Source organism: Porites lutea, chromosome 7, assembly GCF_958299795.1.
Source record: "Porites lutea chromosome 7, jaPorLute2.1, whole genome shotgun sequence".
NCBI lineage: Eukaryota > Metazoa > Cnidaria > Anthozoa > Scleractinia > Poritidae > Porites > Porites lutea.
Genome location: NC_133207.1, coordinates 32,340,521 through 32,362,840, shown reverse-complemented (window position 1 = coordinate 32,362,840; position 22,320 = coordinate 32,340,521). Strand labels below are relative to the sequence as shown.

Sequence of the window (22,320 nt, the reverse complement as noted above, 5' to 3'; positions counted from 1 at the left end):
GCGAACTTTACTGACTGAAGTTTAATTCGCAGCCTTGCAGACTCAGTTAATGGAAGTATCACGTACGTACTCTACGATAAATAAAATTTAAAGTTAGTTATGGAGATACTTTATTATCACTTTCATCACACTTATTTAAATACCATACTGCTAAGAAGAAATGAAAGTTCAAACCTTGTTTTGTTTTGAACTTTCATTTCTTCTAAAGACGGGTTTTAAACTTATATCAATATGCTTCAAGCTTACATCAGCAATGGTAATCAACATATTAAAAGGTCTGATTAGCAAAACTTAATAAGCGCTGCTACATTATTGGGAAATGCGGCACTCTCGCTTGAATGGGTTGAATGCAGGAGAAAAATATGTTTATTCGAAAGAGTGCCGAGGCGTTTATTTATTTTTCTTCTTCTCCTGTGCGACTCTTACTTGAGGTCGGCGCGCTTTCGATTAAATGCAGTAAAACATTGAATTTTAGAAAGAGCGCCGCGGCGCTTATTGCTTTTCGATTTAAAAGATGTCAAGGAGAATTCGCGTGGCGCTGTTTTGATTAAGTGCGTTTTTTCCAGCTGTGTTGTGCCAGAAAGTGTTGGGTTTGTGTCATGGAGTGTGTGTGCGTGTGTAATTTTTGGCGCTGGTAGCCGGGGAAGGGGGTTGTGGGGATGCATCAAAGGGCTATTGATAAAAAATTCCAGGACTGTTCCCTGGAGAGAGACGTATCTTGGAAAAAATATAAATGAATGATTGAGACAGAGGAAATCAGAACAAAAAGGTGTTGTCTTGAGCAATGCGTTTATTCTATTTAATTTCCACATAATATTTGTCCACGCAAGAATTAAGCCTTCACTTAAACAACAGTTTCTATTTAGCGTTGTAAAGGACACTGATCATTGACTATGAAGTGAAACATGAGGTATTTTTGACGTTGCATGTGTATACTCATTGCACCAGGATGTAGCCCATCGCTTTAATGTTTTTGCTACCATTGTCTGGTTGAAACTGCTCGGCCATGTTTCCACAGGTGTTGTCATCATAAGGATAACCACCAGTACCAAACCCAATGCTGGAATCAGGGGAATTACACTGGTTTTGTTCGTTACTTATGATACCTATTCTTGCTCTGCCTCGCTCTTGGAACGTCTGAGAATTGAACCCTTCTTTGTTACAATATCTCTGCAGCGATGCCTGTTGGCCAATCAGCTGCTTCCAGGTGTGACGACCCAGTGACGTCGAACGGTAGATTCCGTCAGCGATCAAGGAGCGTAAGGAGTTGGCTTGTTTGTTGATGACGATCGAATTAACTTGATTGCCGATCTTCATAGCGAGGCAGATCTTAGTGAATGGTGTGCTCCAGTAGGTGGGTAATTTTGTTTCTTGATGATCAAGCAGGGTCTTTCCCGCAGAGGGATAATGGTCCATCTTGTCGGTCCACAATTTTGAATCGTAATGAAAGGTATTCTAACAGATAAAGAATGATATATCGTCAATTAACAAACTGTTTTCACATGACATCACAGCAGTCACATTCTGCTCCAAAAGTTTGTAAGACTATCCAATTTGGCCTTCTGGGCGCTGGGGGTCAACTACATCCAACCTCCTCCCCCTCCCCAAGTAGTTTTGAGAATATCTAGGCTAAGACAACCAAACCCGGGTAAGAATTAAAATAATGTAAGAAAATACCCCAGCCAGGTAAATGACGTGACATGGCGAGATTCCTCTAAACATTTCGCTGTGATGATGGTCAATGGCCGCCCGTCTCGGTGTACTAATGAGCCAGTGTGAAGAGGCTACATTATATGACTGGCCGTTTTACGACCCGTCAAGATGAAAAGAATCCTGTTGTCTGTGCGAGAAACAATTTCCTTTTTGGCCATGTAATAAATCCTTGATTTGCCAAATCTTCGGTCAAGAGGAATGGATACTGAGCTGCCGGGTTCTTTTTCGCGTTTTTATGGACCTCAATTCATAAAAACGCAAATAAAAAGGAACTCAGCCAAAATCGAGCCAAATTAGTCTCATGGTTTGTCAGTAAAGCCCTACTCTTGTAAGAAACCTTCGCGGTAACATTTTTGCGAGCGGCACACAAGATTCTCCTCACGGGCTATCTCGGATCGCCCACTTTTGGGCACTGACTGACATTATTAGGGATTGAAATATGCCAAAGGGTAAAAATTAAATAAAATCAATTTCCGTACAAGAATTCTGCTCCTTCATTGTAAAACTAACAATTCATCTGAAACTATCAACCTTTCAGAAAAAAAAAGTTTTGTTCGTGCGCTATTAAAAAAACTGGCCTAAGGATTGCACTGGATTGAGATCAAGCCCTTTGCCCCCTTCATACCAAAGCTTAAAATTTACCTAAAAGCTAATTTTAAACATGAGCCGGAATGGTTTACACAACAGACTCCCATACCGTGCGGTCCAGTATGGATTGGCAATTTCCAAATTTGATATTTCAATACCTGTACCCCCAGCCAAAAGCTGACGGTATGTTCACTTCCTTTCAGCTAATTGTTTAAAAGCTGTTTAGTTACTTTCCTAAAACCAGCTCCGCTGTTCACTTATGTCCAAGATTGCAATCTGTCGCAAAACTGATTTGCTAGCAATTCTCGGTCGCAATTTTAGCAAAAAATAGTTTAAAGGAAACTGCTCGAGGTTGATCGATGGGTCATTTAACAATTATTCCACGAGTGCGCGTTGGATATGAAATGGTGGATTAGCCAACGAGGCGCGTAGCGCCGAGATGGCTATAATCATCTCATATCCAACAAGGGCGACTAGAATAATTGTTTTATCAAGAACGCCCACAAAACAGTATCAAGAATTCTTCCCAACTTTATTTGTAAAAACAACCGATTTTCAGCTTGTTTTTAATTTTGAGCAGACGCGTACAGTTACCATATTTGTAGAGCATGGTATAATTAACAATTATTCTTTGGAATCGAGTTGAATAGTGGCAAAATATTTACCGAGACACGAAGTGGCGAGGTAAATATTCCTAAAGCCACTATTCACCGAGATTGAAAAGGATAATTATTTTAGTATATACACACGAAGTGATCTCAACAAAATCAGAGAGGAAACCATCAAAAAGTACGATTTGATTGACAGATCAGGTCTGCTAGACACGCGACAGTTTAAAAATAGATCTTTGTAAAATTTTCAAACATGGGAATTCACAACCTTATCACTTCGCAAACAACAGCGTAATGACTTAAATGGGACCTCTAAAAGTTTGAATTGTTTCCTTATCTGAGAAGAAAAGAAGTGCTTTGTTGTTTTCTGTTGACTCGCAAAGTTTATAGCCGAAAAGGTTTGTGGTGTCGTTCTTCGCATAAAGTGCTGGTAAAAATGGCGATTCGGTTCCTCGAGGTAAGACGTCGTCTTCATGTAGCATTCTTCAGCGGCACCCAACGAGAATATAGTTCAAAATCACTTAAACATGGCATCGTTAAACGTATTTTGTATTTAAACGGTAGATATAGGCATATTTTTATCCCCTAAAAATTCTTCATCAGTTCGGATTTCCTAGCTGAAAGTCTAGTGATCCTTAACTTGTAGGGATCCAAACTTACCTTTTCGAAAATTTCAGCCAGAAAAAAAGCTCCCGTGTGTTTTTCTTGCCTGAAAAAAAGTCAACCCTAGGATTTTGTCGACTTTTAAAAGATCTTTCTCTAAGAAAATGGGAAAAAAACGGAGCTCACACATTATCCACTCGCTAGGAGGTGAATATTGTTGAATAGTCCGAGATAGCGAACCAATCAGATTGCTTAACTCACCAAAATCACTGAGTGTGTATATACTAATGGCTCATATACCATAATGGCTAAGCCAATCAGTGCACTAGAATTGCATTACCCAATTAGTCAGTTTTTAATAATAGGCAATATACCATAGAATCGATCATGTATATTCAGTCCTACATCTTCCAAATATGGTAAACGGCGGATGGTTATGAAGAATTAGTCGAGGGATTGGAACCAATCATGAACTCGGGCAATATATTATCAATGAATACTACTAGTGATAGTTGACTCTACAGCTGCCCCCGTTCTGTATATTGTCGGTCAATGGTATTCTTGCTCGTTGTGTAGCTCTTTGAAATATACCGATTCATAATGAAGATTTTCACACATATTCAATATATAATAGGTGAGATAAATACAGGAAACGCAAGGTTCCATGCACAGTTTCAGTTCGATTTACACAGCTTTGATCAAAACATTCTCAGTTTCGAGAATAGTTTATTCTAAACCATAAGAAAAGATTTAATTAGAAGTTGATTTTTTGGCTATTTCTCTTTCACTTTTTACATTCAGTTCATTTTATTTGCCGGAAAGGAAGCCTTAGAAATTAAAAGGACCTTTGATCAGTTCACAGTCACGCATTCTAGTCTTATTTTAAACTTTATAGCGGAAGGACATCTGTGAGCAGGGAATACGTCAGCACAGAATTTGATTGTCGGCGAATTTTTTGTAATCGTCCATCGTTCTGCTAGTGATAAGCTAGCCCTTGTTCACTCGTCTTGCTTGTTTGGGGCTGAGTCTTATTGCGGTCAAAGCGAGAAAAAGAGTGTCTGGCAAGGTTTCCAAACAAAAAATTGTGAACTCGTGTCTGGCAAACTCTCCATATATATACACAGTTATACGCACCTTAGAACTTATCTGCGCTTAACGAGTGACTTTTGGTCCATAACTTCCAAAACAACGGCTACACAAAATGTCACTGATAATACGTAACGCAAAAGAGTATCGAAGTATGACTGCAGAATAGATGTCACAAAATCTACCTAACCGGTCCCCTCGCAATTTTCTGTCTTTACGTCATCCTAACCATTTCGTACTTGCGGGCGCAAACAATGGAAACGTCATCATTACCCACCGATTCCTCGCGGCCCCTGTTCAAGCAAGTCGAGATTTTTTCTGGCATGCTGACTGTATATTCCAACTGTAAGTACTTTCCTTAATATACGCGCGAGTTACTAGAGTGCCTCCTCGGGATTTCGCCTTCTGGGCGAAATCCCTGCGGGGGCAAAAATTGTTGCATCGCTGCTGCTGCTACCTTTTTGCCATCGGTCTTCATGACGAGCGTCCATCCACCTCCTCCGCATGCTCCAAGCTCAGCAGCTTCCATGTGACAGTACACAGGAATTAGTTTAGACTCCACATTCAGGAAATAGGCTTTGTTTTCACGTTTCCTAGTAAATAGATATTTATATAATGATATATTTTTGAGGCACTGCATGAAATCAAGCAAGATTTGTTTTCTCTGCATGTTTTAGTAAGTGACCGTCCTCACATTCAATCAGATGCAATAAACGATTGGATTTAGAGACATAAAAAGAATAAGTATAAACAAGAATATGACAATCTTTCACACGTCGCGGACAAAACTGACATTTGGTATGGAGCAATGTCGACCTTACAACAAAGAAAAACTTAATGAACAATAGTCCAGTTTCGAATTAAAAATTACCGCTGAATACAAACATTAATGGCACATTTATACAGGGTTAGCCTCAACGTAAAGTAAAATATTCAGAAATTCCGGCAAGTATTACTAAGTGTTTAAAATTTGAATATGCACAATAGACAGAGTAATAAATAGGTCTTTTTCTCGTTGGAATTTGTGAATATATTACTTCAGATTGAGGCTAAGCCTGTAAAAAATGCGTCTTCACTTCTTTAATTCAGCGGTCATAGCGAACTCGAAACTGGACTATTGATATACCTCGACAGACGCACGGTTACAAAATTAGCACCAGCCGAATGCAGCGAAGGTTGTTTGAATCGGGTGGTGCGGCCTAAAAAAGAATTATATGTATCCGCTCCAAACGCAGTAGAAAGGATAGTTAGGCCGTTGAAGCCAGAAATGTGATAACTGACAGCAAATGTAAAAGTTTTCAAATGTAATGCAGATGAACCACAAGAGTAATAAGGTCCTCAAATGAAATGAAAACCTTAGTTGCTTGAAAGAGCGCCGCCCTAAAAAAAAAAAAATTAAAAAGCGCTCTCGCGAATAAATACAATTTAATCGGAAGAGCACCGCATTTCCTGGCTAGCAACTCTGCAGCCCTTATTAATTTTTTAATAAAAAACAGCGGAGTCACCTTATCCACTTTAACCCACATGGGCCCACAGTTATCCGCGGGAGGGTATATAGCCATATAGGTATGTGCCGCTCCAAAGAGTATGGTTTTTCCGCCATTTTTGGTCTGAAAATGGGTATAGACTTTGCCCATTTTGTCTCGAATCGGGTATGGTTTTCGAGGGGAATACGGGAGTATATGAACGTATTTAATAAAGTAAATCAAGCTTAGTTGCGTAGCGTCCTAAAACAAAACTAGCAGCCGCTAACCGGAACGTTGAAACTCGCTCGAGACCCTTTCCATTTGCGCAGAGATTGATGGAGTGTCCGTCTAGTCCATGAATTCGTGACATCTGGGGAGTTGAAAGAAGCATCATACTTTAGTCCTTTTAGGGTTGAGCGTCAGGTTACATCTGGATGACCAGGTAGACAGCTTAGCAGCCGCTAACTGTACTCGCTGAAGTCTCTTAACAAGATAATCTGCTATAGTATCACTGACAATGTCATTATAATCGATCTTTGACAAAATAAGACACTCTGCCAAGTGTTTTCTGGCATTATACGGGGCACGGTATTTCAACTTCTTCAGTACAGACAAAGTTCTGTAACAACTTGAGATCTTGGAGTTTCTCTCTCTTTTCCAGTTGACAATTTCGTGCACTTCCGTACCAAGTAGGCGGAAAGTTGAAACTCGCTCGAGACCCTTTCCAGAGATGGAAGGAGTGCCCTCTAGCCCATGAGTTCTTGACATCTGGGGAGCTGAAAGAAGCATTACTTTGGTCTTTTTAGAATGGAGAGCCAAGTTACATCGGGATGACCAGGTAGACAGCTTGTCCAGCGCAACCTGCATCTCCGCCTGACAACTCTGAAGCTCAGATGGCTTAGAGTGACTATAAATCGTAATATCGTTCCCATATTGATGGCAATTTACTTCGGTTGGGAGTACGTCAGTCAAGTCGTTGACATAAAGGTTGAATAAGAGGGGACGCAAAATGAATCCCTGAGGTACCCCAAAAGACACATTTATGCGCTCCGACCAGAGATCATCGATTTGGACGTACTGCGTTCGATCAGTCAAATAACTCACAATCTAATGTAGAGAGGACTTGGAAAACCCTAGCTTACGCAATTCGAACAGAAATGTCTCATACACAACTGTATCAAAAGCTTTAGAAAAGTCCTCCATAATTGCAACGGTGACCTCACCTCTGTACATTGCCTTGGGGACATCATCTCTTATTGCAAGCAAAGTAGTTGTAGTTGAGTGGCTTTTGCGATATGCACTTACGTTTGGCTGAAGCGCAGCAGTTTCCGTGAGAAAATCCACCATTTGACGTCAAGACAGTCTTTCATAAACCTTTGATAACACAGGCAAAATGAAAACAGGGCGAAAATCGTCGTTTGCCTGCATGGGGTTCGCTTACCTTCGGAATGGACTAATGCGTGCAACCTTCCAAAGAGTTGGAAAGTCCAGTTTCGAAATGCACGTGTTTAAGATATGCGTTAAAGGCGATGCTTAATGGTCTGAAACTAGCTTGATGAATTTGGTTGGAATGTTATCCGGACCAGTAGGGCAGTCGGACCACAGCGCTTTGCTCTCCCGAATAACTTCATGATAGGTAACACTCTTCAGACCAAAGGACGTATCAGGGTCATGCGCAAGCGCATTAATACGCGTATGCAGCTCCTCCTTATCAACTGCCACTGAGGCATCGACACGCTCAGCTGCAAAAGCAAAGTGCTCATCCAATTCATCGGGATAGACAGTTATTGATTGATGGCTAGGGTGAAGTATGCAATGGATCGTCTTCCATACTTCCTTATGCCGCTTAGACGAGAGTGCATTGGTCATAAACCTTCTCTTTGCTTTCCCAATCAGTTTCTTAAGACTGTTAAGGGAGTCTTGGAAGATATCCCACACAGCCTCACTGTGAGGGGGTGTGTGTGCTTCCCTATGATAACGCTTGGGTGCCTCCTGCAGCGTTCGAATGTTCGGATCATTCAACCAGAGCGCAGGTTGTCTGTCACCCTCACACGCTTTAAGGGTGTATGTCACTCTAAACAGTCCGAAATAAGAGTATTGAACGCGATTACTTGTTCGTTAGGATCCTCTAATTAAAGCATAAACTACTTTAAAAGAAGTTGAGTGAAATCGTCCCTGAACTATTTTTCGTACCTAATAACCTTGTATCTTGGAGTGAAACGGATGACAAGCGCATTGACTGTGCATCACACGTGACAAACACTTTGCTGGAAAACATTAACAAAGGACTATTAACTGGCCTTATATTTTTAGACCTAAGTAAGGCCTTTGACACCTTAGATCGTAGCATCATGTTAGATAAGTTAAGTTCACTAGGAATGAATCGCTCTGCTGTCCAATGGTTTAGGTCCTATTTAACCATGCGCACCCAAAGTGTTTGCACTAATGGGGTCTTCTCTGAGCCCCAGCTTATATCTTTTGGGGTCCCCTAGGGTAGCGTACTTGGCCCTTTATTATTTATCATCTAGACCATCTACATAAATGACTTACCTCTGGCTGTAGCGTCGAGCTTTACCATGCTGACGATACACTTGTCTATTTTGCAATCAAGTCAGTCAGTGAAATTCAAGCTCAGTTAACTAGTGGCCTAACTTACGTCCTAAGCTGCTTTCAAGCTAATTTTCTAATACTTAATCTTGATTATGCTTGTTGGTACTCATCAGAGCACCGCGGAGGCTGACGATCCAGTAATAGAAATCAGTAACACGCTTTTAGAAAGAGTTAACAAGTTTAAATATCTTGGGGTCCTAAACAACACCTTATCTTGGAAGGACCACATAGAATATATGAGTAATAAGATCTCGTCTAGCCTATTCTGCGTCGAGTACGTAAGGTTCTTTCCAAGCCAACTTTTGAAATGCTCTCCAATAATATAGTCTTGCCATTGTTCGATTAATGTTCGCCTGTCTGGGACAGCTGTGGGGTTGGGGGCAAAGCTTAATATCTAGATAAGCTAGATAGACGCGCCGCATATATTATTATAGGTCGATCTATCGGGGCTGAGGAGTTAAAATCAACACTTGGCTGGCCCAGCCTACAAGCACACAGAAATTATCTTAAATGCGTCTTAGTCCATAAGTGTCTTCACGGAATAGCGCCTTCGTACTTACTGGCAGAGTTTAGGCACGCGCACCTTTTCCATGGCGATAACACCGGAAGCCGTTATTTGCTGCGCCCTCCCTTCGCAAAAAATACTAAATACCAAGGTAGCTTCAGAATAACCGGTGCTCGGACCTACAACACCCTACCGAGTATCATTAGTCAAGTAGTGACCCTCGGAGAATTTAAAATCAAGCTAAAGCGCCATTTTAAACAGTAACGCCTGCAGTACATGTTGCCTTTGTAACTTAATTAATTCTCTAGTTTTAATGTCTTTGTTTTTGTGTTGTGTTAGGGCTCCATCTGACTAGCTCTGCTAAATTGGAGGCCCCTGGATAAATATTGATTAAAAAAAAACATATGACGCGTCGTGATCGTTAACGAGTGTACATGGGAGAACATCAATATGTGTAACGCGTCTAGGAAGATTGGTAATAACGTGATCAACAAGCGTTTGACTGGACTTCGTAGTTCTTGTTGCTTTGGTGACGACTTGCTTCAGGTTCAGTGATCCGAGGGCATTTCAGTGTACCTCTTGACATCAAATGTTTGTTGTTTGATCATATCGATGTTTACATCGCCTGCCAAAATCAGAATCCCATGCCATGAAGCAAAAGTTCACTGAGAAGATGGTCAAGTCTCTGTAACCTGCCGGAGATATGCGTTTGACTGTCAGCCAGATATTAAATACTGCCAAACAGAATTTTGCTGTTCTTGTTTTGGCCGGGAAAGGCTCCATCCACCAGTGTTTCCAATTCCGCATACCAACGCCTCTCAATAGTGAGCAAACCTGGACTGCGACCAAGCGGAAGGAGTGCTAGGCCGAGGAGAAATGGAAACGGAGTCAACCCTTTCCCACGAAAATTTATTTATAGAAAGAGCTTTCGCGGAACATTTTTCACGCCTTCTTAGTAATATCCAATCAGAGCAGAGCAGAGTTCCCGGCTCTTGACAACCGGCAAGTAAATATTGAAAATCAAGCTCTTTAGTGACCTTATTTTAGTGGTTAACTCGCTTCTACAATGCTTTGGAGCTTTTTACTACGTCCACAAAGGAGCACACTGCATTGACCCACCGTTATTTTTGAAGTCAAAACTATGCTATGCTCTACATGGACTACATCTTTCGCTTGTGGCTGCCGTAATTGTGCGCGATCTGGGATCGCGAATTATGTACAGAGTACTGTATAAGCGAAATTACTGTGGCAGTGAATAAAAACGGCTCTAAGAGCTTTTGATAACATAGTTCTAACGGCAAATATTTCAAGAAGATATATCAAACAATAAGGAAACTACAAAAGAAAATTATAAGAATAATAACTTTTTCAAAATTTACAGACCATAAAAGTCCAGTCTTTAAAGAGTTATTAACTCTACCTTTAGATGACATTAACAATGAAGCCATTGCTTTGTTTATGTACTGTTACTATCATAATAACTTTTACCTTCATCTTTTAACAATTTCTTTACTCGGAACAAAGATATTCACAAATATAATACAAGATCATCCTCAAACGTTCATACAATACAGACACGCACTAACTACCAAAAACACTCAGTAAAGTATAAGGGAATATTAGTATGGAACAACTTGACAAAATCCATCACAGACATAAAATCATTCTCTTTATTTAGGAAAAAAATCAAAACTCATTTTCTCCTCAAATAGAAAAAATCTACTGAGCCTGGTATTTTTTCGCTCGCTACTAAGAAACTATGTTACATGTAAACAAGGCAAACAGTCCAAACATTAGATTAAAGAGCTAAATCCAGCTGGAACAAGAGAGAGAAGTCTGACACAGAAGGTTGGCAAGGTGGAGATATACCAGTTACGGTCCCAATTTCTGCTGGCATGTTGATGGTATCAGGGGCGTAGCCAGGATTTTTTCGGGGGTACGCACAATTCTTATTTGAGGCTTATTTGAGAGGGGGGCTTATTTAATTTAAAAACTACGATGGTATCAGTTCTCCATAAAGAACTAGAATACAAAGTGGAAAAGCTCAAGTACAAGACATTTTAGGTCATGCAGCCGAGGACTTGGATCAAATCCGATCTTCCATTTGGTAAATAAACCATCCCGGATCAGTCCACATGAAGTTTTACAGTCGTGAGTAATTAATACAGTCTATCATTTATTGCTGAAGAATAAATAGGGGAGGAGAGGGGGGCTTAATAGAGAGGGAGGGCTTATTAACTTTCTTCCCCTGAAAAGGGGGGCTTATTAGAGGGAGGGGGCTTATTTGAGAGGGGGGGAGGGCTTAATAGAGGATTTACGGTATTGGGCTCATTGCCGTCGCCGTCACCGTCGCCTTCGTCGTTGCTCCCGGGATTTATCGATGTGCGTAAACGGTTAGGAATCCGAGCAAGTTTTTAGTAAAAACGCCTTTCATCTTTTCACTAGATATTTATGTTATTCAAGATTCGGTCCATTAATGAACTACTTTGTTTCTCTCAAAACCGACAATTGGGTGGAGAGCGAAAAAAAGTCCGTTGTTTTAGAAAGAAATATATATTTCAAAGAAACAACCAGAGTTGAATGAATTGAGGCAAACTGTGCTCTTAAAATAATTATCTTTAGATACCTTGCTTTCTTTTTAGAATTAACTTTTCATTTTTCATTATCTATTCATTTTACATCTTTTTTGGGCACGGCTTGTTTTAGGTACGCACGTGCGTATCGTGCGTACAGGTATCTATGTCCCTGGGTATGGTTAATTTAGTCGTATCAGTAGTAGTATTAGTAGTAGTAGTAGTAGTAGTTTAACCTTTTTTTAAGTGGTGTCAAACGTTCTAGCGCCAAAAACACACTAATTGGTCACATTATGCTTATAATAAAATAAGTTTGTACAATAAGATGTAAAGGTGATACAAAGGTACTTACAAAGATACTGGTTGCCTAGTAACATATAACAATTAATATTAATAATAATTAAACTAAAGCAGCACAAGTGATTAATTCAACTATTGCAAAAAAGACAGTTTTTACATCCCCCATCTGAAATTAAATTTGCTAAATCTTTTCTTTATACAACGTTTAAAAACACCCAGGCTGTTCTTGTCACTTTCCTCTTTTGTTAGCCTAGACCACAAGAAAGGTCCCAGATATTTCAGAGAGAGTTTCCCGTATTTTACCGTGTTAAAACAAGGCATAGTAAAGTCATAGTATATCACCCTTTTTCTTCCTCCTGAGTTATTTTATTATTTTAAATATGCCTTATTGACCAAGCGTGCGATCTGTTTCAAATTTATCCTTACAATATGATTATAAATGCAAAAGACAAGTTCTGAGAATTAAGAAATGAGCATCAGTGAATTTTTTTCTTACTTCTCCCTGCCAGTGGTAGAGGAAATATGCAGAGACCAGCGAGACCATTAGCTTCTTGTCTGAAGTAACTGTACACGCTGCCAAAGTTCCATTCTCGGTGCTACAATCAATTCTCACAAGGCGTGGACAACCAGCATTTTCTTTTACACATTCAAGAGACCTTAGGGCCGTTATTTGACCTTTCAACTTCCAACCAAAGGATTTTTTACTGTACCCTTCTGCGTCAGACTTCTCTCTCTTGTTCCAGCTGGATTTAGCTCACGAAGAATATTGGTAGCCCTTTCTCTTGGCACATGGATGTGATGATTCAATCTTAGCTAGTGCCACACGGCTCTGTAACCACGAAGTTCGCCGGGACCAGACATTTCCCTTTGCACGATTTCCCTAACTTCGTGATCGCTAACGTCCGCGCTACGTCTGCTGAGACCGTAGTCACGAAGCCGCCGTTTCAAAGTTGAAGGATTCATTGTGACTGCTTGTCGATTATTAAAGGAAATTAACAACAACTTGGTTTTGAAATCCATGGTGAAAACAATGTTCAATTAATCGCCTTACTTCTTTGCTGTCCATTGCATCTGTATCAAGAGTACTAAACATGGCGGCTTGCGAGAACTCAGGCCCCTTTGCGTTTCCTGTTTACTTCCGTTTTGCTTTTTACTTCCGTCTTTCTAATATTTTAATATGTTTTATTTGTTTGTGTTGTCCTTTTTTGTTTGCGTGTTTGTTTAAGTTTTTGTCTTTTTTGCGTTTTCTTTTCTATTTGCGTTTTCTTTTTTATTTGCATTTTCTTTTTTTCATTTGCGTTTTCCTTTTTTTTTATTGCGTTTTATTTTTTTTAATTTGCGGTTTCTTTTTTATTCTGGGCCACCGTCAGCAGCCCATCGTATGTCGATATCATGCTCCGGGTACTTATATGATTGCATGATTTTTAGTTGCAGGCTCTTTTCAATTAATGCTTGTAGGTGTACATCATTATTCATGGTACTGCTGTTGTACGCGCATTCATCATCCTATGTCGATAGACCATGTGTGTAGAAAGGTAGAAAGCTACCAATACATTTCGGACAAACCCATTCTTTATGGTGTGACGATGAGACAACAAAATTTGTCTTAGAGGTGTGTCAACCTTAAAAATAGAAACACTTTATTGAAAACTAACAAACATAACACTAGCCGAAGTGATGGAAATTTGAACTTGTGGCCCCTGAAAAAGGTTGAAGTGAAGAACATCTTGTCTTATTATGACTTTAAAACACTTAAATAATATCTATAGAAAAATTTGGAAACCTTTGCTGCTACAGTTAAATTTTATGAAACTAGGTGACATGACGAAATGTAATTAACACAGTCTGAATAGTGTTGCCTTCTTGATTGTTTATTGCACAGTAAGATAAGATGACAACTGGATTTACGTAAGAAGGTAACAAGTGACAGCAAGAGTGTCAAACGGATGAACTTGTGGCCCTCAAATTTAAACAGCTTAGAATAATACTGATTAACATATAATAATTTATATGATTAAGAAATATGCACGGTAAAAATGAATTATACAACATATTTCATCACTCTATTGCCTTGATTGCTCACAAGTTCAAAGTCTATCAGTTTTATTAGAATTATAAAATTCTTTTAATGAGCAAATTTACGCTCTTCGTATTCCTTTTTAACAATTCTGACACTTGGACCTTTCTCAGATTTATCAGTAATTTATTCCAATCTTTAATTTTTCGTAAAAGTGGTGTCATACTTCTATAAACGCGATAACAACTGCGAAACTGTTCGATAAAGCAAGATTTCCTCTATGTCTATTAAAGCCATGATTTCATTTTATCGAGATCTTTTTCCGCAATGTTCGGGACAAATCTAATTTAAAAATCGGACATGAAAATTATCCGAAAACTGTTAGGTTTTTTTTGATAAGGACCTGAGCACTGGTCACGTGACTTCTTTTTCCATGTGACTAGTGTGTTGATCTGTGAGAGTTGTTGCGTTGTTCGTATGTTAGAGAGAGCACAGAACTTGTAAGTATTTGGTTCGTTTTTCAGTTCTATTTTGCTCTCTACCTACATGTTTTCAATTTTTATTTTAGTTTTCACCGTTTGAGTTGAATGATATGAGAAAAGTTGTGTGTTATATCGAGACGAAAAAAGTAGTAAAAAATGTTGCTAACACCATAGTAATCACGTATGCTGTACTCACAAAGTCTCATTATAAATTTCCTTGCAACTTGACATCATACCTGTAAAAAAAAAAAACATCGACAATGCGTCAGTCTGTCATTCGTTCCAGTTCATAAAGGACGGTGCGCATCATGGCGCATGGCCCTCGAGCGAGTGCGTCGCGCTATTTTGCGCTCTTCAAGTAGTTAATTCCGATCTCTTTAATTCAATCTCTATTTTCAAAGCAAAGCAAAAGAAAAAAAATGGACAAACTAAGAAAAGAAAACTAGAGTTTTTAATGAATTACACAATTTCTGTTAAGCCTGATTCACGTAAACCCGTGCCTGAAAAGAAGAAGATATGTTTAAGTAACCATTTCAATTAAGATATCTTGAAGTGCTCGGTAGCATATTTACCTGTACAATTCTGTTCAGGTCCACTTCTGTAATACCCTTGCCTGCAAACACACCTAAATGATCCTTTAGTGTTTTGGCACAGTGAACTGGTGGCGTTACATTTGTGTTTTCCTGTCTCACACTCGTTTATGTCTGCAAATTAAGAGTTAATGCTGAATTATCAAACTGTAGATCTGTTAAGCATCATAATATGCCGTATACGTTCTTATTTTGACGATGCTTTCATCATTTCAACCTGATTCACCCTACTTAAATCCAACAAAAGAAGAAGACATTTTTAAAGTATCCATTTCAATTGATACCTTGAAGTGCTTGGTGGTATATTTACCTGTACATTTATGTTCATGTCCACTTTTGGAAAAACCCCATATGCAGACACACTTGTAAGATCCTTTAGTGTTATCGCACACTGAACTATCGACGTCACATTGGTGGTTTCCAGTTTTACACTCGTTTATGTCTGCAAATCAAGAGTTAATGCTGAATTATCAACGGGCTTTGTTCGATTTTTGTGTCGATTCTATCCAATGAGGATAGATATATATCATATATTTATAGAATGATAATTTTTTATAGTGGACAAAACAAAAAAGGAAGTTAGAATGAATGCCAAAAAACTAAAAAAATACAAATGATAAACCAAAGTTTTACATGTTACACACTTGGAAAGCTAATTCACTGGGGGAATTTAGCCCGCGAAAAGGAAATTAATTTTGGCGGCTCGAGCAGACAAAGTCGGCGAGAATAATAGTGCTAGGAAATGTGCACGCCCAAATTTCCCTCGAAATCGCACATGTAAGCCTCTTCGCAGGCTACGGGGAATCTGGAGGCTGTAACTAACACCAGACATTTTTCGTGGATACGACCTGTGGGGTGTTGCTTGGTGATGGGGAAACTATTACTGGTTAGCTATTGTTATGTGGTGCAGATATTGTTCAGTGTCTTTTTAATCTTTTGTATTACGTTATTTTGTGGTTGCACCCGTCCACAACACAAAGAAACTACCGATCTGACACATACCACTGACTAAATATGAAACCGGTTTCCAACTTTCTGACTGGCTCTAATCTTTATGGTATGGAATAGCATAAAACTAAGGATTGAACTCCTGTTAGTTAAAGCTCCGTATGGTTTGCTACCTGCACAGTTAACACCATCCCCAGTATATCCAGGCTTACAAGTACAAGTGAAGGAACGCTTGGTATTGGTGCAGTATGCATCATCGTGGCAGTTATGTTGTCCTGTTTTACACTCATCTACAAATCAGCAAGTGGAAGTTAGATATAAGAATTTATTTGACGTAAAGTAATCCACCTGCAAAGCCCGTTTTCACTTTCAGCCTGTCAAGAGTTGTTTAAATTATTTATTTGCGACAGTTCAATTGAGTTCAAATCATTTTAATTTATGAATACTCTTCGTCAAGAGCCATAATAGGACTATTATGGCTCTTGTCTTCGTTCAATGTCACCAACCAGGGCGTGATTTACTAAACAAGTTTGTTAAAGGACTTGAAACGTTAGTCTCAAAACTTCAATAAAAAAACTTTGCACTCCAAAGGACGCATCGTATAGTGCTGCTAGGCTACACTCAGGGGCACCCAAAGGATCTGTTCCTCAAAATATCTGTTCTTCAAGCCAATTTTTGCTGGCTGGGAGATGTGGAAGAAATAATATGTCCTGTCCGAGAGGGGATTTGATGTTTAGAATAGTTACTATGTGTTATGGATCAGATACCCCTCCCCCACCCCTACTGCTGAGGGGTGAATTTTGCCCTATGACCACACCAAAACTGGCCAGTAATGTCTGGACATACGTCTGTTGGGAAACTTCCAGTAAGTCAGGTTGTAGGTTGCCGGTGCACCTTGCTGGCTGGGAACTATTCCGTCAGTCTTTCTGAGAGTGAGGAACAGATTAATTTTTCCTGGCAATCTCTCAAAATGCTTAAAATGGCTTCAGAAAGCTTTATTCACGCTTTGTTGTTGTTTCAAAATTTCCCGTTGGGTGCCCCTTTACACTGTCCAGTCACTTCGGGTTTTGCATTCTCGCCAGGAGGGTAGGCGGGGGGAGGGGGGGGGTACTCCGGATTTCAATTGATAGGAATAGAAAAGAATAATTCTTTATTTAAACACGGTAAAATTCATCAGGAGTATAAAAAATCTTAAATAAACCTAACTACCCTAAACAATATGCAAAACTATATATAACTAGCCTAACTAAAACCTGTTTTTCATCAATGCCGCGAAATTCAGACGAGCCAATCGTTTAAATTGACTTAAAGACTTAGAAACAATACCAATTAACTGCACCGAAGCACATGTACCAACTCCGCGATATGGCCATTACCTTACGCATGCGCACAACCATATCACCCCGGCAGTGGCAGCCATGGACAGCTGTATCTCCCTTTTGGGGCTCATGGTTGTGCACATGCGTACGGTAGTGGCCATACCGGCCGCGGAGTTGATACGTGTGCTTCATTGCAGTTAATTGGTATTGTTTCAAATTTATTTGGGCACACAGGTCAATTTTTTTTATTCCATCTCCATACGCATGCCGTGGGAGAACTGTTTTGCAGTTCCCAACCAATAGCTACCACTTGCTTGTGGTGGAGCTGACGATTAAAGCAGTGCTTGCACTCGCCTCAGCTGTAAATGGTCTTTGATACGCCGATTACCCCCCGCTAATTAACCCAACGGCTATGCCAAGCTGGTGAGCCCCAATAAGGGCAGCCCAGCTGTCCATGGTTGTCACTGCTCGGGTGATATGGTTGTGCGTATGCATAAGGTACTGGTCATACCGCGGAGATGGTACGTGTGCTTCAGTGTAGTTAATTGGTATTGTTAAAAATTTAGCCCTCTCATATCACGTCTCCGCTTGACTGAAGCTGTTCTTCATGAAGTTAGTTTCCACTCAGTTTGTTAACACAGTCCCTTAGGGAGTAGCGCGTTTCACATCGTTTAACACTTTAGAGGATAAATATCCAGGAACAAGATCATTTAAAGACTTGTGAACCATTAGGGCTTTTGTATTTGAAACTGAGTGCTCAAGTCTTTCCAATTAAGTTGTTTAAATAAGCGGTTGGCATAAGCATCATATCTAGAAAAGGTTAGAACACGAGCAGCACGGTTCTGAAGCTTCTGTAGCCTGTCAAACATAGTTTGTCCACAATTACCCCAGACAATATCGCTATAATCGAATTGAGATTGAATGAGGAGCGTTGTATATACAATGGAGAGTGGGCGTTGGAACAAAAGCTCTTAGGATCTGTCCCTTGAAATCCGGAGTACACCCCCCCCCCCCCCCCCTGGTATCCGCGCCGGATTTTTTTCGTCCCATGAGCGACAACGCTTCCAACGAAGAGAACGGGTGCAGAAATGCATAAATTACTTTGTTCTTTGTATAACAAAAACGACCCCAATTCTCTTTAAGTTATTTTTACTTGTACTTAATTATTCATCCCATGGTTTTTTATCACTCACCTAAACAACTGATTTCAATCTCCCTCATGATCTCTTCCATTTGTTCTCTGTTTCTTTCCTGCTCTTTGATTATCTCCTCTTCTTCTTTATTCCTCGGGACGGGACAAACTGCGAAACAGCAAAACAATAAATGCACAGTAATAAAGGTGGAGCATGATCGTCAGGGTGTAGTCCTGAATAGGACTTTGTCGGGCAGTCATCTTCATAGTCAAAGTCGTTTGTTGTTACAGTCGTTTATTGTTAGTCAAATTGTCTCTTGCCTATAAAGTTACTTCTGTTTTTGTCAGTTTTGCTTGAGTCCGCCATAAGTCGTCTGTGCCCGTTGACCGCCATTCCAGTAGCTTTTGGTCTAATTTAGTAAGCCAGTTTTCTAAGATGAGTACTAGTTTTGGTAGTCTGTAATACGTAATACGTGTCGCAGAGTCCCGGTCGATTTAATGTTTCAGTCTGGAAATGGTGCATGTTCAGCAATAAGTGACTGTTGACATCTCCATTTCTTGTCGCTGGATCGTCGCTGTTAAACTGTGACAAAAGTCCGATCGAAACGACCCGAGTCTTCATAGCCAATAACAACACGGCTTAACTGACACAAGACCAGTCACATCGAGACTTAATTAACCAATCAGGTCGATAACCAGAGTACAATACAGATATCAATATTGACGTTTTTGTACCCGTTGCCGTCGTTGTTGCTTTATAACCTCCCTATTATTAGTGTATTATAAACCTTCGTCACGGTAGTATTGGAACAGGAATAATTATAATTTTATAACAATACAAAAATGAAGATGATGATGATGATAATAATAATAATAATAATAATAATAATAATAATAATAACAATAATAATAGCACGATTTTCTAAGATACAAATTCATTTAAAATCTCTTAAGAAAGTAAAACAGAGGATCAGTCTTGAACGAAGGCGTTTGGCTCGTTTTGAAGTCTTGAACGCACATTTTTTATGTGTAAAAATCACTATTTCATTTGTTTTTTTTTACTTCAGAATGATTTTTTGACGGCTTTCTGTATATGAAACAACAACAGGGTGCTTAAACATAATGCCTACAAACAGGTGCGCAATAAATTTTGGTCCTGATGTCATTAGTCATTACCTCCATGGTTTACAACTTCTTGTGCCATCATCACAGCTGGGAACATGATAAAGGAACTGATAACTACCAATGTTGTCATGTCAGCCATCGTCCAAGCTTGTAAAAATAGAATAATATTGAATAATATTCATTGACATATAAAAATATTAAATAATATTCATGGGCATTTAAAAATGTCAATGAATTTCGTTGGTGAAGGAGAACCGATGCATAACCACTTGTCGGGGTGAGAAGAGGAGGCCCTGGAAAATTGCGGTGGGGCTGTGCGCCGTAATATAATTCCTAAATCCCAAAAAAACAAATTTGACTTTCCTTACTCTGGTCTATTTCAGGTTAAAACTGGGGATAAATTCTCTCCCCCATTTTCAGACCAAAAGGGGTATATAGCTATACAGATTATATACATACCTAACGGGCATAGCTATAATATACTAAGGATTACTAATATAAAATATGGTCCTATCAAGAAGTTATATAGAATAATAACCCTGGGACAACTTAGATAAAGAAGTACCCTCAGGAAATTTATCCGATCGCAGACCATATTCTTGAGTTTATTGGATTGCACTAAAGTCAATGTCAAAAGCCCTGCATTCAAGCTTACTAAGAAAAAGTTGAAACCGCGATTCAAGAACAACTAAAAAAACGAAATATAAGACAGTTTTTTTATCTCCCCGATATTGATGTATTTTTAGAGAAAGATCCAAGCAGCTGCAGGCTCAAATACGTTTGATGTTACTACAATTTTCAGAGCTATTTCCAGTAAATAACCCCCTTTAATTCACTTATTATATAAAATTTATCGTCCCATAGATGCGGAAACCGTGAAATAGAGAAATCAAAACTGGTCATCTAGGCTAACTATAATTACTAACCCTACTGATCCACCAGGCATGCAGTGTAGCTGAGTGCATGAGATCAGACTGAACCCGAGTCTCTCGTAATGCCGATTAATTGATACGTCAATAGAGTCTGCTAACTTGCCTGTTGTTAACATAAGCTTTCAATGATTTTTGTTCTGTATTCATAATAAAAATTCCATGCAATACCCGGTGGTTTTCGTTTATTTTATAGAGGGAGGGCAAAATTATTGTCCGTGATGGGGAAACAAGGGGTTTTTCTCTGTCAAAAATGGCTAAAATCAGTCCACAACCCCACAACAACCTCCCCCCTCGCAACTTCACTTCGTGGATGGGCCCCCGCACTTTGAAAGCTGCTCCGCAGGCCCTGGATACATCAAGCAATTATTGAATTAAAAGATAACAAAATTTAATAACAAAAAAAAAAACAAAGACCGAGATGAAAAGAATTAGAAGATACAATCTGAATTTATCGTATTCGAAAAACACTATTTAAAAATACTGTTTCATTACTCTTTCCTTCAAGGATATATAGTATTCTGATTTAAACTTATGTTCTGTTTCACATCAGTGAAACTGTATAAATTTAGCCTCGAAATAAAGAATAAAAACCTGATAAAAATATGAGGTAAGTAAAACTCCTGTAAAGATGGGATAGAACAGTTTGCGGACGAAAAAGCATGTAGTTTGTACTGAAAAGCACGACAAAGCAACTAAAGGGCTCAGTTATGTTGCAATAAGAGAAACGTGCCATCTTTCGATGCTATACAAAGAAAAACTGATTTTGTTAAAGATTTCGGTCTACACAGTCTTCGCACATCTTTTTAGGCACAGTAAAACCTCACGATGATAGGGAAATTTAGAATGTAAGTCAGTGAAGGCTTTCAAAGTTGACCGTCACAACCTGCAAATTCCTATTCCTTATGATAGACAATTCTCATTTCCAGTCTCGTGCTCCGCCACTTTTAAAACAGTAACTATACTTCAATTACCATATATTTCGTTTTTATAGACTTATATACCGGTAATCGCGAGGTCACGGGTTCAAACCCCGTTGAAGTCCTGAATTTTTTTTTTTCAGGCTTCTTTACGCAATTGCATAAATTGCGTTCACTGCGACGATCATTTCTTTATTTTCATTTCATATCCGCAGTTCATATATGATTTATTTCATATATCATTAACATGTTTATTATTGTTTATGATTTTTAATCATAAGCTGCCTGAAGTATATTTGAAAGTTATTTTGAGCCTGTTTCTAAGATCCATTTCTTTTATATTAGAGATGCCCACTCCAATTATTTTCTTCTCAAATTAAGGCAAATTTTCTGTTCGCTTTACTGGAAATGCTCAGTCGTTGCTACTGGAACGAGTGAATAAATAAAAACAGTATTTTTGTAGGAGTCAATTTAAAGGGAAATTAAGCCGACTATTACAACTGTCAAACTATCTTTGATCTACGAGGGTCTCAATGGGGTTAACCGATAGGCGTAAAACGGCCAAAAATTTAGCCGATAGCCGTAAAAATTGAAAAATTTTAACCGTTAGCCGTAAATAGGGTAAAAAAGAGTTAACCATAAAAGAAAGTGTTCCTTAGATTTGCTACTTTTAAGGAAGGTATTAAACTCACTTATGATTGTGTTTTTTATTTCCCGAATAGTGTGACTCCGTACGCACGTTAGGCGAAGCGCCTTTCAGGCGTTAACCAAGACCTAGGCTCCACTTCCGGCGCTCTATCGGG

At 39.2% G+C, this 22,320-nt stretch overlaps 1 protein-coding gene across 1 annotated transcript; it reads right to left on the bottom strand.

The window, feature by feature from the left end:
- Positions 1 to 936: 936 nt before the first annotated feature.
- Positions 937 to 5,202, bottom strand: LOC140944284 (uncharacterized skeletal organic matrix protein 5-like). Its single transcript, XM_073393437.1, has 2 exons — positions 5,059 to 5,202; positions 937 to 1,455 (listed from the first exon to the last, which is right to left on the bottom strand). Exons 1-2 carry the CDS (start codon positions 5,128 to 5,130, stop codon positions 937 to 939), a joined length of 591 nt encoding a protein of 196 aa, XP_073249538.1. The 5' UTR covers positions 5,131 to 5,202.
- Between the last annotated feature and the right edge of the window lie 17,118 nt (positions 5,203 to 22,320).

Coding starts and splice junctions, on each gene's coding strand:
- LOC140944284 (XM_073393437.1), bottom strand. CDS start 5,130: ATGGAAGCTGCTGAGCTTGGAGCATGCGGAGGAGGTGGATGGACGCTC. Junction 1,456..5,058: donor TGAAGACCGATGGCAAAAAG/GTAGCAGCAGCA, acceptor TTTATCTGTTAG/AATACCTTTCATTACGATTC.